We start from the raw sequence: 13,859 nt of genomic DNA, 5'->3' as shown, positions 1-13,859 counted from the left end.
TATTTGGCTCCTAAACTCTGGAATAACCTACCTAACATTGTTCGGGAGGCAGACACACTCTTGCAGTTTAAATCTAGATTAAAGACCCATCTCTTTAACCTGGCTTACACATAACATACTAATATGCTTTTAATATCCAAATCCGTTAAAGGATTTTTAGGCTGCATTAATTAGGTAAACCGGAACCGGAAACACTTCACATAACACCGTACTTTCTACATCATTAGAAGAATGGCATCTACGCTAATATTAGTCTGTTTCTCTCTTGTTCCGAGGTCACCGTAGCCACCAGATCCAGTCTGTGTCCAGATCATATATATATATATATATATATATATATATATGTGTGTGTGTGTGTATATAACATTGATAAAAAAAATTAAGATTAATGAACTAAAAATAAACTAAAAATACATATAATAGTAGCTACAGTTCTATCCATTAAATAAAAACAATCCATGAAATAAAACAATGTAACTTGTAAGAAATCAAATGTTATGTTAGTCACATGTAAATACAGTATATTAGGGTATCACTGACCTTTCACTTTTCAGCTGATTGAATGGACAACAACAAAACAGTACAGCGACAAACTCACTTCTATTAAACAGAACTTTCATTTACAAACTATAGAAAATACACCAAGGCCTAATATAAAATAACAAATAACTTACACAGTTTAAATAAAAATAAAAAATAATCAGCAAACACTTTGGAAGCAAATAAGTAAGAACCAGAGCCTTACATCTTTGTACAAAGACAGATTTCGTTACTCACACATAAAGAGTGCTTTATCGCCACCTACTGGATACACCATGAAACATACACGATCTACTGGTGAAATATCAGCATTCTTGGTACGTCTCGTTACAACAGAGCAGTTGTAGCTACAAAAATATATTTTTGCAATAATAGTAGTATTATGACTATATATATATATATATATAGATATAGATAGTGTTTGTGGTGTTGTCAAATTGAGCCTACAGTTTCCACTGCAATTAACAAAGCTAATAAATCTCTGGTAATCATGAATAGCATGATTGTGATAGTGCTGATCTCATAATGGGCACTTCTTCTCTCAGGAATTATTTGCTTTAGCTGCTTACATCTTGCTCTTGAGTCCAGCCAGTGACATATGTGAACATAACCCCGCCTACTTCCATCTGATTGGCCATCATCACAAACACTAGTGAATATTAATAAAAACAATAAAACCTTACAATAAAGTCTCATTTGTTAATTTAAGTGACTGCATTAACTAACAAAGAATGATCAATATATTTACAAAGAATGACCAGTTCATCTTTTAAATGCTAACAGATACAACCTTTGATTTGAATAATGTATTAGTGAATGTTGAAGTTAATGTTAAGACGAGTAAGTGCTGAAAAAAGTGTAGTATGCTGAAGTCTAGTGTGTGTGTGTGTGTGTGTGTGTGTGATGGTGAAGTCCGGTCTCATACAGCTGATGTCTGCCATCAAGAGATCATCACACTCCGATGTTGGACGTGACACGTTTAATGTCATCATTACAGTACCAATGATTCAGTGAACATTCACATGAATAAACACAGATTCACAGTCCGTCTGTAAAACAAGACACACATCAGACACAGAACATGTTCATGTGTAAATCCCTGATATGTGTTAAAACAGTCTTCAGTCACTCCAGCTGAGATGAAACACAGAGAAAAGTCATCAGAGACTGTTAGTGAAGGGTTAAACCTGTTCATATCATACTAGCATGATTAAAGTCCTTAAAGATATAATTCAGTCCAAAAAGAAAATGTGCTGAATGCTTACTTCCCCTCGGTTCATCCAAGATCAGGAAGAGTTTGTGTCTTCAGCAGGTTTGTAGAAATGCAGCACTGCATCAGTGTCTCATCAACGGATGCTCTGCAGTGAATGGGTGCCGTCAGAATGAGAGTCTGATAAAGACATCACAATAATCCACAAGTAATTGTTTCATCTTTTGTCTTGTCCAGATGTTCTGGAGTGCTGTGGATTATTGTGATGTTTTTATCAGACTCTCATTCTGACGGCACCCATTCACTGCAGAGCATCCATTGATGAGTCACTGATGCAGTGCTACATTTCTCCAAACACACTCATCTACATCTAGGATGAGCACATATTCAGCAAAACATGTTCATTTTCGGCTGAACTATTGATTTAAACATTCATGATGCACAGACGTCTGGAGGTAGACACTTCGAAACACACTCAGATATATATTAATAGAGAGGAGAAATATTGACTCTGAGCTTCTGCAGCTCCTAATAAAATCACAGAAACGCTTCCGCTCACAAACGTCCAGCAAACACTGAAGCAAAGCGTCCTCATGTGCAGAGAAGATCTATGACGGCGAGCGCAGAAAACGAACAACCAGTTCATACACGGCGAAGACGGACATGTTGACCGGAAAGGCCCGGATGCAGTTGACCGTCAGACCTCTGAAGAGAACCGCGATGCCTTCGCTCCTCACGCTGTGTGAGAGACAGTGGAAGAAGCCTCTGTAGAAGCGGCCGCTCACGCCGGACACCTGCAGACGGGCCTTGATCACATCCATCGGTGTCCCCACGGCCCAGCCACACATCCCCGACACACCACCGGCCAGAAGAACCACCGTCCAGCCTGCAGCGACCGCAGACAACACATCACACACACGTGTACTAATGCTAGCAGATGAAGTGCATCACATGAACAGGTGAATGTGTGTTGTGGAGGTTTTCTCTCCTCTGAGTGTGTGTGTTGTGCTGCACCTGGCCGGCTGCTGTCTGTGGAGCGCAGGGCATCACAGATCATGTTGTACGTGAGGAAGTAAGTGGCGAAGGAGGGTCCGTCACGCAGCGCTAAAGCAGCAGAGCCCTTGTAGAGCCCCAGCAGACCCTCGTCCCGAGCGATGCTCAGCAGACAGTGGAGCGGCCCGCGGTACCTGAGCCTGGAGCCCGGCAGCTCGCTCTGACACTGAAGACGCACTTTCACGATGTCTGCGGGAGACATCACCAGCACCTGAAGCAGAAGAACACAGCTGACTCACACACACACACACACACACACACACACGAGGACCAGTGCCTGAGAGCTGAGGAACACACAGCACCTGAGCGACGCCTCCAGCAAACCCTGACACAAATAAATCAGCTTTCCGGTGCGCCTCGGCTGTGCTTCTGTGCCGCAGCTCCTGAAGCAGGTGCAGGACGTTCCTGTAGGTGCCGAACACCAGCGAGGAGCTGATGGAGACCGTGCTCAGCGGCATGGACATCCCACGGTAGAAACCACTGACCTCAAACACACAGCAGACATTAAACATAGCAAGAGTATCCAGCAACTCTCACGTGATCTCCCTTTTGTTTAAAAGTTTACACACCCTTTGCAGAATCATCATCATATTATTATTTCGTCCCATAGACTACACGTAAACTTCTAGTTTGTAAAATGTAATTTCATCATTCCTCTTATTTTGTTAAAATGGTAACACTGTTTCCATTAGTTAATGCTAATGCATTATCAAACAATGCACAATACATAATTTCAGTATTTATTAATCTTTGTTAATGTTTATAAAACCACAGTCGTTCAGTGTTAGTTCATGTTAATTCACTGTGCATTAACTAATGTTAACAAGCACAACTTTTGATTCTAGTAATGCATTAGTGCATGGTGACTGCTGGATGGTTGTGTGTTTGTGCAGAGACTCACTCCTTCAGTCCTGCAGGTTCTTCTCACACACTCCCAAACCCCCGAGTCACGTGTCTGAGTCTGCATCCTCACCTGCAGCATCCATCACTGTTACACACCTGATACAGTACCTGCAGCTGATGAAGATGAGGAGGAGGAGGATGGTTTACCTTCACTGTGTCCAGAGGATACCCCACGGCCACTCCGAAAGCCCCTGATTATACAGATCACACATCCTCATCACGGAGAAATAACACACACACACACACACACACACACACTGACACTAAAACAGCTGATTTACACCACTGACCTCCGACAGAACCGGCGACGAAATCCGCGAGATGCATCACGACCGGAGCCAGCAGAACCGATCACACAGAAGAACCGGAGCCGATCCGAATCATCACAAGGAATCAGTAACGATCCGAATCATCAGAAACGATCCGCACCGGTCAAGCAGAAGCATCGGAATCATCCGGTTCGACCCGCCGCCAAACGCCGTTTAACGAACTGATGATGATTGTTCAGAAGACAGAGATGTAGAGAAGCGTGTGTGTGTGTGTGTGTGTGTGTGTGTGTGTGTGTGTGTGTGTCGCTGTCGTCACTCAAGGTCACGATCACCTTCAGAAACACGGGTTCTGAATCACCGATGGCGTGTAACAGTGACGCGTGGATCTGCGCTGATGCTCGGCTCCTTTGATGCTCTGTGATTCACTGTAGCGCGGGAATATCATCTGGATCAGATCAAAAGACACCGGCGACAGACACACAGCGCTCCTGTTCCTGCAGTGACCGCGGAGCGGCGCTGTTCTTCATCGCCTCACACCACTGACGATGATGATGATGATGAAGAAGAGTTAAAGGACAAGAGTCACATTCGCTCTGTCACGTGTTACAGTGTACGTGTACAGCTTCGGCTACTGTAAACGCCTCTCAGCCAATCAGATCCCGACCGGTTTTATTAATAAACAGCCAGCGCATTATTGTTTGTTTATATTTTAATGACACGGCTATTTTCATGAACAGAAACAGCTCAAATACATGCATGCATAAATAAATAATAAATTAACAAACAGGATAATAATTATATAAATAAACATAAAAAATTATTTAATAAAGCTGTTTAAAGTTTATATTAGATTAAAAACTAAAATACAATAAAATAATAATCCAAAATAATTAAATCGGACCTCACAAAAGTCAACCGAACAGAAAATAAATGTTTAATCAATTTTTTTTTTTAAATGACGAGTGTTTATTCACTTTTGTTTGTTTTAGTTATCTTAGTTCAAGTTAAACTGAATTAAAATGAGAAATCTGGTTTTGACAACAAATATTTTCAATGTTTTTCATTACAAATATTTGTATTTCAAATACAAACTTTTATGTTTATGTCTTAGTTCACTAGAATAAACCAGACGTAAGCATCAACATTCATTTTCAGTAATCAATAACAGATCAGAATTATTAAGCATTCTTTCTAATTATTATTATTATTATTATTATTATTATTATTATTATTATTATTATTATGTAATTGCTGATTAACATGCACCTGCTTCATATTTATAATGTACAGAACTAAATCACTCTGAGCTGAAGTTCTGAGTGTTTTACTCTCTCTTTTACTCAGTAGTGCATGTATGAGCCTTGACGATGATGATGATGATGATGATGGGGGTGTTTCTTCATCCTGGAGCTTCTATTGGTCACAGATGGACTTTCCCCCTTCATATCAACTTCATTCAGTAAAAATAGCAGCACAGACGCAGCAGCTGCTCACGAGCGCAGACGTCCAGCGACTGACCGACACTGCTGGACGAGGATCAGAGCTCACAGACACTCATCATCTTCATCATCTTCACCTTCATCGTCTGAGGAATGGCTCTGGACTTTGTCGCAGGATGTATTGGAGGTAAAATGCTCTTCAACTGTCTGAGGATCAGAACACACTCACTGAAACACTGAGTCAAACATCTAATCTAGTTGCTGAAATAGAGAACAGCTCACTGGTTATACTGGTAACTGGTTACTAGCTACCCGTTCTGTGCTCAGCTCACTAACATCATCAGGTAATGTCTTCAGGTAGTTTAATACGAGCGACTGAAGAGAGAATAAACAATCATTCTGATCTGAAACATGTGTAATCTGAGTGTGACACGTCATCATGAATCCTTCTCATGCTGAATCAGACAATCATTCTGATGAGAACTGAAGCTCGTTAAACAGGAGTGATCTTGAGAAGCACCAAGACTTTCTCCAGAGTGCTGCTGATGATTGTGTGATGAATGACGCTTTCATTCGCTGGGGTCAAGGCTGAAGAGCTGACCCCAAACACACACAAACAGAACCGGGCTGAGGTCACGGAGACGGTCAGAAATCGCCCCAATCTCACTCTCAGTCGTTCATGTTTCAGGAGCCGCAGGTGTGCTGGTCGGACATCCGTTTGATACGGTCAAGGTACGTCCGCTTTGACTGAACTATTAAACTCATCACAACTGCTGAATAAAAGGTTCTCTGGGGAACCAAAAATGGTTCTTCCGACACTCTTAAAAATCAAGATTCTTCATTGGTGCTTCCATGTAGACAGCCATTGAAGCATTTCTTCACTCTATATTTTTGTTTTAACATTTTTTTATTTTTGGGGGGGAAATATGAAAACCATATATTTTTAATTTTTGATACACTTTAATATAATACTGTTGGGTATAATGCATCATTTTCTGATGGCCCATGGCTCTACATATTAAAGAGTTTGGGCTCCTCTGGCCAAAACTCCTTTTGGAAACTTTATTTTTAAGAGTGCATCTACTATTACAGCTGGTCATAAACCCTGGACGCATGTGCACTAACTGACCACACTCAAAGTCTTTAATATCTGCTCTGTTTCTGTATTCATGCTTTGACAAATCGCCATCTATTATATTGTATAATCAATTCAAATATATGCACAACTGTCAATAACATTAATTTTTACCGTTTGTGCTTGAGCTTTGGTTGTTCCTGTAAAACACTACAGAAAGGCACCTGCCCGAACAGATAGAAGTCCTGAATGCAATGCTAGTAACTTCAGATAAAGCACCCTCTGAATGCGTAAATGTGCTTTAATCAAGTCCTCACCTGCATTAGAAAGCATCAGCTGAGACACAGAACGCTCGTCTGTATTGTGTTGAGTATTAAGGGCTGTTATTATGCCTGTTTCTGTGAATGTTGTTGTGTATTCTGTCATGCTGTCATTAAACTAACCCTTCTCTAAAACTCAAAGTGTGTGTGTTGTACTTAAAGACAAAGGGCAAGACACAGAAAGATCTGGTTTTGATCGAGTCCGTGGCCTCCTCACGTGAGGTCAAGTATTAATCACATAATCAGCCGTTTGAGCCGTAATATCTCACGTCTTGCCTTGGTGTCTTTGTTCTGATCATGAGTTCACAGCTGAAGGGTCTTTTACAGCAAAAGTGTCACTTTGTTGTAGATGAGAGCGAGGCTGTTACACCGGCCGCTCGGAGGTTAACCTCGTAAGTAAAGACCAGGTCCTTCCTCTCTTTCCACTGGACTGGGATCTGATTGAATATGGTCTAAGCATCAGCAGCTCTAGATTCATTCACTTCTGTGTGTTTTCTGCTGTGTTTGATGTGTCTGATCACAGCAGGTGTAATGTTTTCTAGGTGCGACTGCAGGTCCAGAGCGTGGACAAGCCCCTGTACCGCGGCACCTATCACTGCTTCCAGTCCATCGTCCGTCAGGAGTCGGTCAGTACAGGGTTAATCATTTTGATCAAAAACTAAGAAGATGCTCTTAAAACATGTGTTTGGAATGGAAAGACTCAATGGATGTTAAAGGCTCTTAATGGAATAAACTATGTCAATAAAGAACTTTTATTAAGAGAATTAAATATAATGTTCTTCACAGTAATGGTTCTTTAGAGAACTGTTAACCGCAAGGTGCTTTGTATGGTTCCTACACATGTAGAACCTTTACCATCTTTACCTTTACTTTCCCTTCTAAAAAAGGTTCTTTATAGAGGAAAAGGTTGTTTAGACCTGTTTGATGTTTTTTAAAGAACTGATCACTGAAGGGTTCACTGTGGAAGTTGTATTTTGGGGAGCGTATCCTCTCCAGGAACACGCATCAGTCGGACGGTGTTGATGTGCTGCAGGTTCAGTAACGCTGAGATGTTTGACCCCAGGAGATACTGGAGACTCACATGCCGAGCTAAATCCAGCACAGGGAACATCTATATCTGTCTGTGTGTGGAGAGGCGAGAGGTTTCGGGTTCCCAAGGTGTTAACCCTTCACACTCTGTCTGTTTGTGGTTTGGCTGCAGATGCGGGGTCTCTATAAGGGCATCGGATCACCCATGATGGGCCTGACCTTCATCAACGCCATCGTGTTCGGCGTGCAGGGGAACGCCATGCGCATGTTGGGTGTGGACACCCCTGTGCACCAGTTCCTGGCGGGCGCAGCGGCCGGACTCATCCAGTGTGTGATCTGCTGCCCGATGGAGCTGGCCAAGACACGCATGCAGATGCAGGGGACGGGCGAGAAGAGCGCCTCCAGGAGGATGTACAGGAACTCTCTGGACTGCCTGATCCGCATCCACCGGAAGGAGGGAGTCCGAGGGATAAACCGAGGAATGGTGACCACCGTCATCCGCGAGACGCCCGGCTTCGGCGTCTACTTCCTCACCTACGATACTCTGACGCGAGCGCTGGGCTGCGACGCCGACGACGGATACATCATTCCCAAGCTGCTCCTGGCGGGCGGCATGTCGGGAATGGCGTCCTGGATCTCCACGTATCCCGTGGACGTCATCAAGTCCCGCCTCCAGGCGGACGGAGTGGGCGGAGCCAACAGGTACGACGGCATCATGGACTGCGTGCGTCAGAGCTGGAGGAGAGAAGGATGGAGGGCCTTCACTCGAGGCCTGACCTCGACTCTCTTGAGAGCGTTTCCCGTCAACGCCACAACCTTCGCCACCGTCACGCTCTTCCTCATGTACATGCGCGAGGATGATGAGGGTGTGAAGGACTGCGAGGAGATGCGGCCGAGTCTGCAGCACAGCAGCCTGTGACTCAGAGACCTGGAGAAAGACTCGGATCGTCTTGAGATGAGAGCACAGATTTACTGCACCGATAGACTCTGATTCTGTGATACAGAGAGAAACGGTCAGTGAACGCTGAACAATGACCTCGCATCATCTCTGCCATGGACCGTACTGCTGAATTATTGGGATGAGGATTCCCAGATCAGCATCTGTAGAAACATCTGGTGCTGATGAAAGATGAGAGTGACGCACGAATGAGAGGTCGAACCGTGACGTGTCTGAAGCTCATTCTCCACAGTCAGAAACATCATGCTAAAAATGGTTCCTTCTGCAGGGACAGAACAGGTGAAGACACGACTGTACATTATATGGAGAGCATATGGTCTTAAGTTCACGGGTTTGATTTCCAGGAAATACAAGGGCTGTAAAATGTAAATGTGTACCTCGAATGCAATGTAAGTTGCTTTGGATAAATGCATCTAATAAATGCATACATGTAAATATCAGCATCTCAGAGTAGCAATATGTGCTCTTAAAGTACTACTATGCAATTTTAGGGCTAAATAAAATGCAAAGTTGTGTAATTGTTATTGAATCTTTACATGCACCTAGTTCCTGGCATGACTGTAATTGATATATTCCTGTATATATGATATATGTGCATCATTTGTTATTATGAATGTAAATAGAATCGAATGAGGGCTTTAGCAGACAGATATCTGATCAAGGGTCATCAGTGCTTTTGATCCATGAAGCTCAAGGGAAAATGACCGTTCAACATTCAATAAATATGGAAACACATGAACTCATATTTGTCTCACATTTAAAGGGTTAACTGTGTGGAGAAAACTGACCATCATACACTCAATGACTTCAGGTGTTATTCTCAGTCTCTATCTGGACAATTATTTCATAGAAAATCACAGTGTATGATGGACTATGTCTCAGATTTTAGCTTCCGACTGTGATTCCACACATCCAGACACTTTGTTTTCATCTATGAGTAAATACAGCTGGATAAAACAAAAATGGTTTCATTACAGGCCACAAAGCAACAAAACGTGATTATTTTAAAAGAAAGTGATTGTGTTCTGTACTAACTGTATATTATAATATATATACTGTATATACTGTATACATAATCAAATGCACTGAGCAGAGCATCAGAAACTATGATATGTGACGTACAATCTGAATCGTAGTCTGAGGGTAATCATTTTTCTTTGACATGTGTGAATGCCAGCTCTGTGCCGGTGTGGTGTAGTGTATTCCAGTCTAAAGACAGAAGCAAACCCTCAAAAGGACAACAACAATCAGCAGCTGCTGGTGACTGACAGACATGTGCTGGAGAGGAACAGAGCGCCCTCTAGTGGCTCCAAACCGGAAACACACTGAAGAACAACAGAGATCATTATTAAAAACAAAGAACGCTTATATTTCTAACAGTGAGTCTCTTTGACCTGTAAAAATAAATACAGCACTACCGTAACATTCATAATCTGATGAGCACGAAAAACATTTACATCACTGAAAGGGACGATATAATCCTGACTATTCCTAAATAATAGATCCAGATTTGATGATGCATTAAAATGCAGAGTGTAACTCAGAGTTGGTTGTTTTGATTAGTGACGTCACGTGATCATGGAACACCACACAGTCCAAAGAGAGAGAGATGACACTACGACAAAAATCATAACTGTCGATTATTTCCTTGAAATTATGATTATAAACAACGATTATAACAATTAGTCAATGATATGTATACCATTGTTTGAAGCAACCGCATGCCGTTATTTTGGATTAAAATAAAGAAGCTGAATATACTCTTAACTGATTCCTTTTTTTATTGCTTGTCTAAAGTATTAACCTCAAATATCAGCTATACATTGGACTGGTTTCTTCTCTGAAAATATGCATAAGGTTATATAACTAAAATTAAAACAATGGAAAAAGCAAGATAATCTGTATAGAAAGTTTTCTATCTGAGACGAGGCTGATGCTGAGAATCTAAACGACTGATAAACTCTGAACTGAGCTCTACTGAATCCCTAATATTCACACCATCACTGTCTCTTACGTCATAATGAGGTCATCAAGTGAGACGGGAATCAGGACGAGGAGAATAGATGCTTTGTGTCCTTCTAATGCTAAAGTCTGACTCGAACTGTGTGGCACAGTGAAATGACCAAAGCCAGTAATCATCATTAAAGAATGACACATGGCCTACAGCAGGGGCGGCGTTAGGGTGGGCTAAGGGGGCTGGAGCCCCGAATGTTTTCAGTAAAGCCCCGAATGTTTTTATTACTACCATGCCATCAATGAGTTTTCATGCCCAATAAAGCAATTTATATTAGAATTTAAATAACTAAATAAATAAATATCTCTCGACTCTCACGTCCACAGTGTCTGTAAATTTAGCTAAGTAAGTTACACGTTGTCATTCACACCCGACGAAAACCGCCCACTGAGTCTAGTGCTTATGACTGACATGTAAACTGGCCAACCATCGATGAGTGTCTGTACGATCCAGCCAATGAAATGAGCAGGCGGTTTCTTGGCGTGTAGTATTTTACTAGATCAATTTATTTGAAAATTAAAATGGATATTGCAAAATTCATCATCTTCTTCTTCAAAAAAGGAAGTAAACCCCCCCAGCCAAAACACTTTAACGCCAAGATACAACAGCTTCAGGTATATGTAACATTTAATCTTATTATATTTCTTTTTCGGTTTTAAATTGTGTCTGATTTAACGTAACATTTTGAACATCTCCGAACTCCCGAACTGATTCAAATGATTTGCGACCCCAAACTGACTCAAGTGATTCGCGATCCCGCTACGAACTCCCGAACTGACTCAAATGATTCGCGATCCCGCTACGAACTCCCGAACTGATTCAAATGATTCGCGATCCCCAAATTGACTCAAATGATTCGCGATCCCGCTCCGAACTCCCCAACTGACTCAAATGATTCGCGATCCCGCTACGAACTCCCGAACTGACTCAAATGATTCGCGATCCCCAAATTGACTCAAATGATTCGCGATCCCGCTACGAACTCCCGAACTGATTCAAATGATTCGCGATCCCCAAATTGACTCAAATGATTCGCGATCCCGCTCCGAACTCCCGAACTGACTCAAATGATTCGCGATCCCGCTACGAACTCCCGAACTGACTCAAATGATTCGCGATCCCGCTACGAACTCCCGAAATGACTCAAATGATTCGCGATCCCGCTACGAACTCCCGAACTGACTCAAATGATTTGCGATCCCAATAATTAAAAGTGTGCACATCGAGAGAAATAAACAACAGATGTTCATGTAAACAACTTCTTTAACCTGAGCAAACGCTGCTAATACGCAGACATTTGTTAATAAAGTAAATAAAATTAAAACATGAATGTTTTAATGCTACTGAATAAAAATAAACGATCCACTCGAAATCTCTGCTCATCATGACAGCACCTGGATCAGTGAGCTGCGTCTAGGGCTGATGACGTCATTTCCATGGAGGCATGTTGCACACGCCCCCGTCCATTGACTCCGCCCCCACGTCAAAACAGTGCCACAAAGAGAGACTTGCAGAAAAGTGAAGCGCAAAGGAAAGATGGCTTCGCAAGCTCAAACTAGACTGACACGCAAAATAAAAGCAGCGTTGCAAATAAATTAATAGATATGACCATGGAAAATATGTATTGCAAAATCATTGCTTTCGCGCTGTTTCATTTGTTTTGCAATTCTTAATTTTTGTTTGCATAAAGCAAATGTATTTTCCTCAATACTTTAAATAAAATGTTTTAAATTTGTTTTTGTTTTTATTGTTTTTGTATATTTTAAACAAGGTAAATCTTTCTGATTTATTAAAATAAAAAAGTCACATACATGGATTTTTCTGGGCTAAGCCCCGGATCTCCACTCACCCTAGAACCATCCCTGGCCTGCAGTGTTGATGTGAAAACGAGCCTCTTACGGAGATTATCCCAGTTCAGCAGCTTCAGTAAATGATCTGATTATAGCAGAAGCACAGATCAATATCTGATGCTCATCATCATCATCAGCTGCTGTTGTGACCCTCTGAAGACAGGCGTGTCCAGTGTGTCGCTCCTCTGGTCACTCAGCACAACCCACTTCCTGTCTGCAGCGCTTGTGTAACTGTTCTGAGAAGTGTTGCATAAGAGAGCATCTCCAGAGCTCATGTATAGAGGAGACACACACACACACATACACACACACACACACACACACACACACACACACACACACACACACACACACACACACACACACACACACACTCACACACATTAAAATGTCATTAAAATCACTAAAATGTAAAAGCCTGTTTATATTTACTAGAGCAGCTTCTTCATGACTCTGAGATCTGTATCAGGACATGAGACGCACACCTGTGTGAGACAGAGCAATAATCAAGTTACATCTCTGGAACCAGCCCTCAGTCATCTGGACCCGGGGGAGATGAAAGCAGAGGATGGCAGGACTTCAGAAGGAAGGAAATCACTGGGCTTTATCTCAAAGAAATGCACTGATGCTACGATACGTTTATGGTAAGACCATGATCACTGAAGAACAGTAAATGATGACAGAATTTATATTTGTTCCTGAAAAGGCACATAAATCATCAGGGTGACCTGGTGAACATGCTCTCCATTCTCCTGTAGATCCATGAAGAGCAGACTCCTCTGAGCTCTGAGAGAAGAACACACACTGGTGAAGTGAAGTGTGTGTGTGTGTGTGTGTGTGTGAGCACCTCTGGGTCCAGAAGAGGAAGACAGATCTGCTGCAGTAACTCATACAGAGATACAGACTGAAGCAGATGGAGAAATCCCCTCGATCGCACCCTACTGAGGGAACACACACACACACACACACACATCACTGCACAGGGAGTCTCCTGTCACTCACGGCTCAAAATCGAAACCTTTAGCAAACATTCTGTAGAAGTTACTGTTAGTTTCCTTACAATAAACGTAATGTTCTTTTATGGTTAATTTTTTTTAATATATATATATATATATAACGTTTGTAACAATATACAGACACACTACCGTTCTAAACCTTGAGGTCAGTATTTATTTTGTTATTCAGCAAGGAATTGTTCA

General features: G+C 42.0%; 2 protein-coding genes across 5 annotated transcripts; one reads left to right on the top strand and one right to left on the bottom strand.

Annotated features, from left to right (window-relative positions):
- Window positions 1-1,502: 1,502 nt before the first annotated feature.
- slc25a47b (solute carrier family 25 member 47b) lies at window positions 1,503-5,145 on the bottom strand. Of its 3 annotated transcripts, XM_052529973.1 has the most exons (6): window positions 3,997-5,145; window positions 3,854-3,897; window positions 3,705-3,776; window positions 3,106-3,288; window positions 2,765-3,014; window positions 1,503-2,636 (listed from the first exon to the last, which is right to left on the bottom strand). In XM_052529973.1, the coding sequence occupies exons 1-6, from the start codon at window positions 4,031-4,033 to the stop codon at window positions 2,359-2,361; spliced, it is 864 nt and encodes a 287-aa protein (XP_052385933.1). In that variant the 5' UTR covers window positions 4,034-5,145; the 3' UTR covers window positions 1,503-2,358. The 3 variants fall into 3 exon arrangements, with proteins under 3 accessions (XP_052385933.1, XP_052385934.1, XP_052385935.1); XM_052529974.1 differs by having other exon boundaries at window positions 3,106-3,283; window positions 3,705-3,897; XM_052529975.1 differs by lacking the exon at window positions 3,997-5,145 and having other exon boundaries at window positions 3,106-3,283; window positions 3,854-3,883.
- A 141-nt stretch (window positions 5,146-5,286) lies between these two features.
- On the top strand, window positions 5,287-9,535 carry LOC127933179 (mitochondrial basic amino acids transporter-like). Of its 2 annotated transcripts, XM_052529972.1 has the most exons (5): window positions 5,294-5,601; window positions 6,103-6,146; window positions 7,159-7,201; window positions 7,352-7,435; window positions 8,011-9,535. In XM_052529972.1, the coding sequence occupies exon 5, from the start codon at window positions 8,011-8,013 to the stop codon at window positions 8,755-8,757; it is 747 nt and encodes a 248-aa protein (XP_052385932.1). In that variant the 5' UTR covers window positions 5,294-5,601; window positions 6,103-6,146; window positions 7,159-7,201; window positions 7,352-7,435; the 3' UTR covers window positions 8,758-9,535. The 2 variants fall into 2 exon arrangements, with proteins under 2 accessions (XP_052385931.1, XP_052385932.1); XM_052529971.1 differs by lacking the exon at window positions 7,159-7,201 and having other exon boundaries at window positions 5,287-5,601.
- Window positions 9,536-13,859: the final 4,324 nt, after the last annotated feature.

This window comes from Carassius gibelio, chromosome A17 (assembly GCF_023724105.1).
Source record: "Carassius gibelio isolate Cgi1373 ecotype wild population from Czech Republic chromosome A17, carGib1.2-hapl.c, whole genome shotgun sequence".
Lineage (NCBI taxonomy): Eukaryota > Metazoa > Chordata > Actinopteri > Cypriniformes > Cyprinidae > Carassius > Carassius gibelio.
Note: the sequence above shows the minus strand (reverse complement) of the source record. Positions and strands in the feature narration are given on the sequence as shown.

Coding starts and splice junctions, on each gene's coding strand:
- slc25a47b (XM_052529973.1), bottom strand. CDS start 4,033: ATGCATCTCGCGGATTTCGTCGCCGGTTCTGTCGGAG. Junction 3,015..3,105: donor TTGCTGGAGGCGTCGCTCAG/GTGCTGTGTGTT, acceptor CTTCTGCTTCAG/GTGCTGGTGATGTCTCCCGC. Junction 2,637..2,764: donor CACAGACAGCAGCCGGCCAG/GTGCAGCACAAC, acceptor CGGTCGCTGCAG/GCTGGACGGTGGTTCTTCTG.
- LOC127933179 (XM_052529971.1), top strand. CDS start 5,568: ATGGCTCTGGACTTTGTCGCAGGATGTATTGGAG. Junction 5,602..6,102: donor TGTCGCAGGATGTATTGGAG/GTAAAATGCTCT, acceptor TTCATGTTTCAG/GAGCCGCAGGTGTGCTGGTC. Junction 7,436..8,010: donor CCATCGTCCGTCAGGAGTCG/GTCAGTACAGGG, acceptor GTTTGGCTGCAG/ATGCGGGGTCTCTATAAGGG.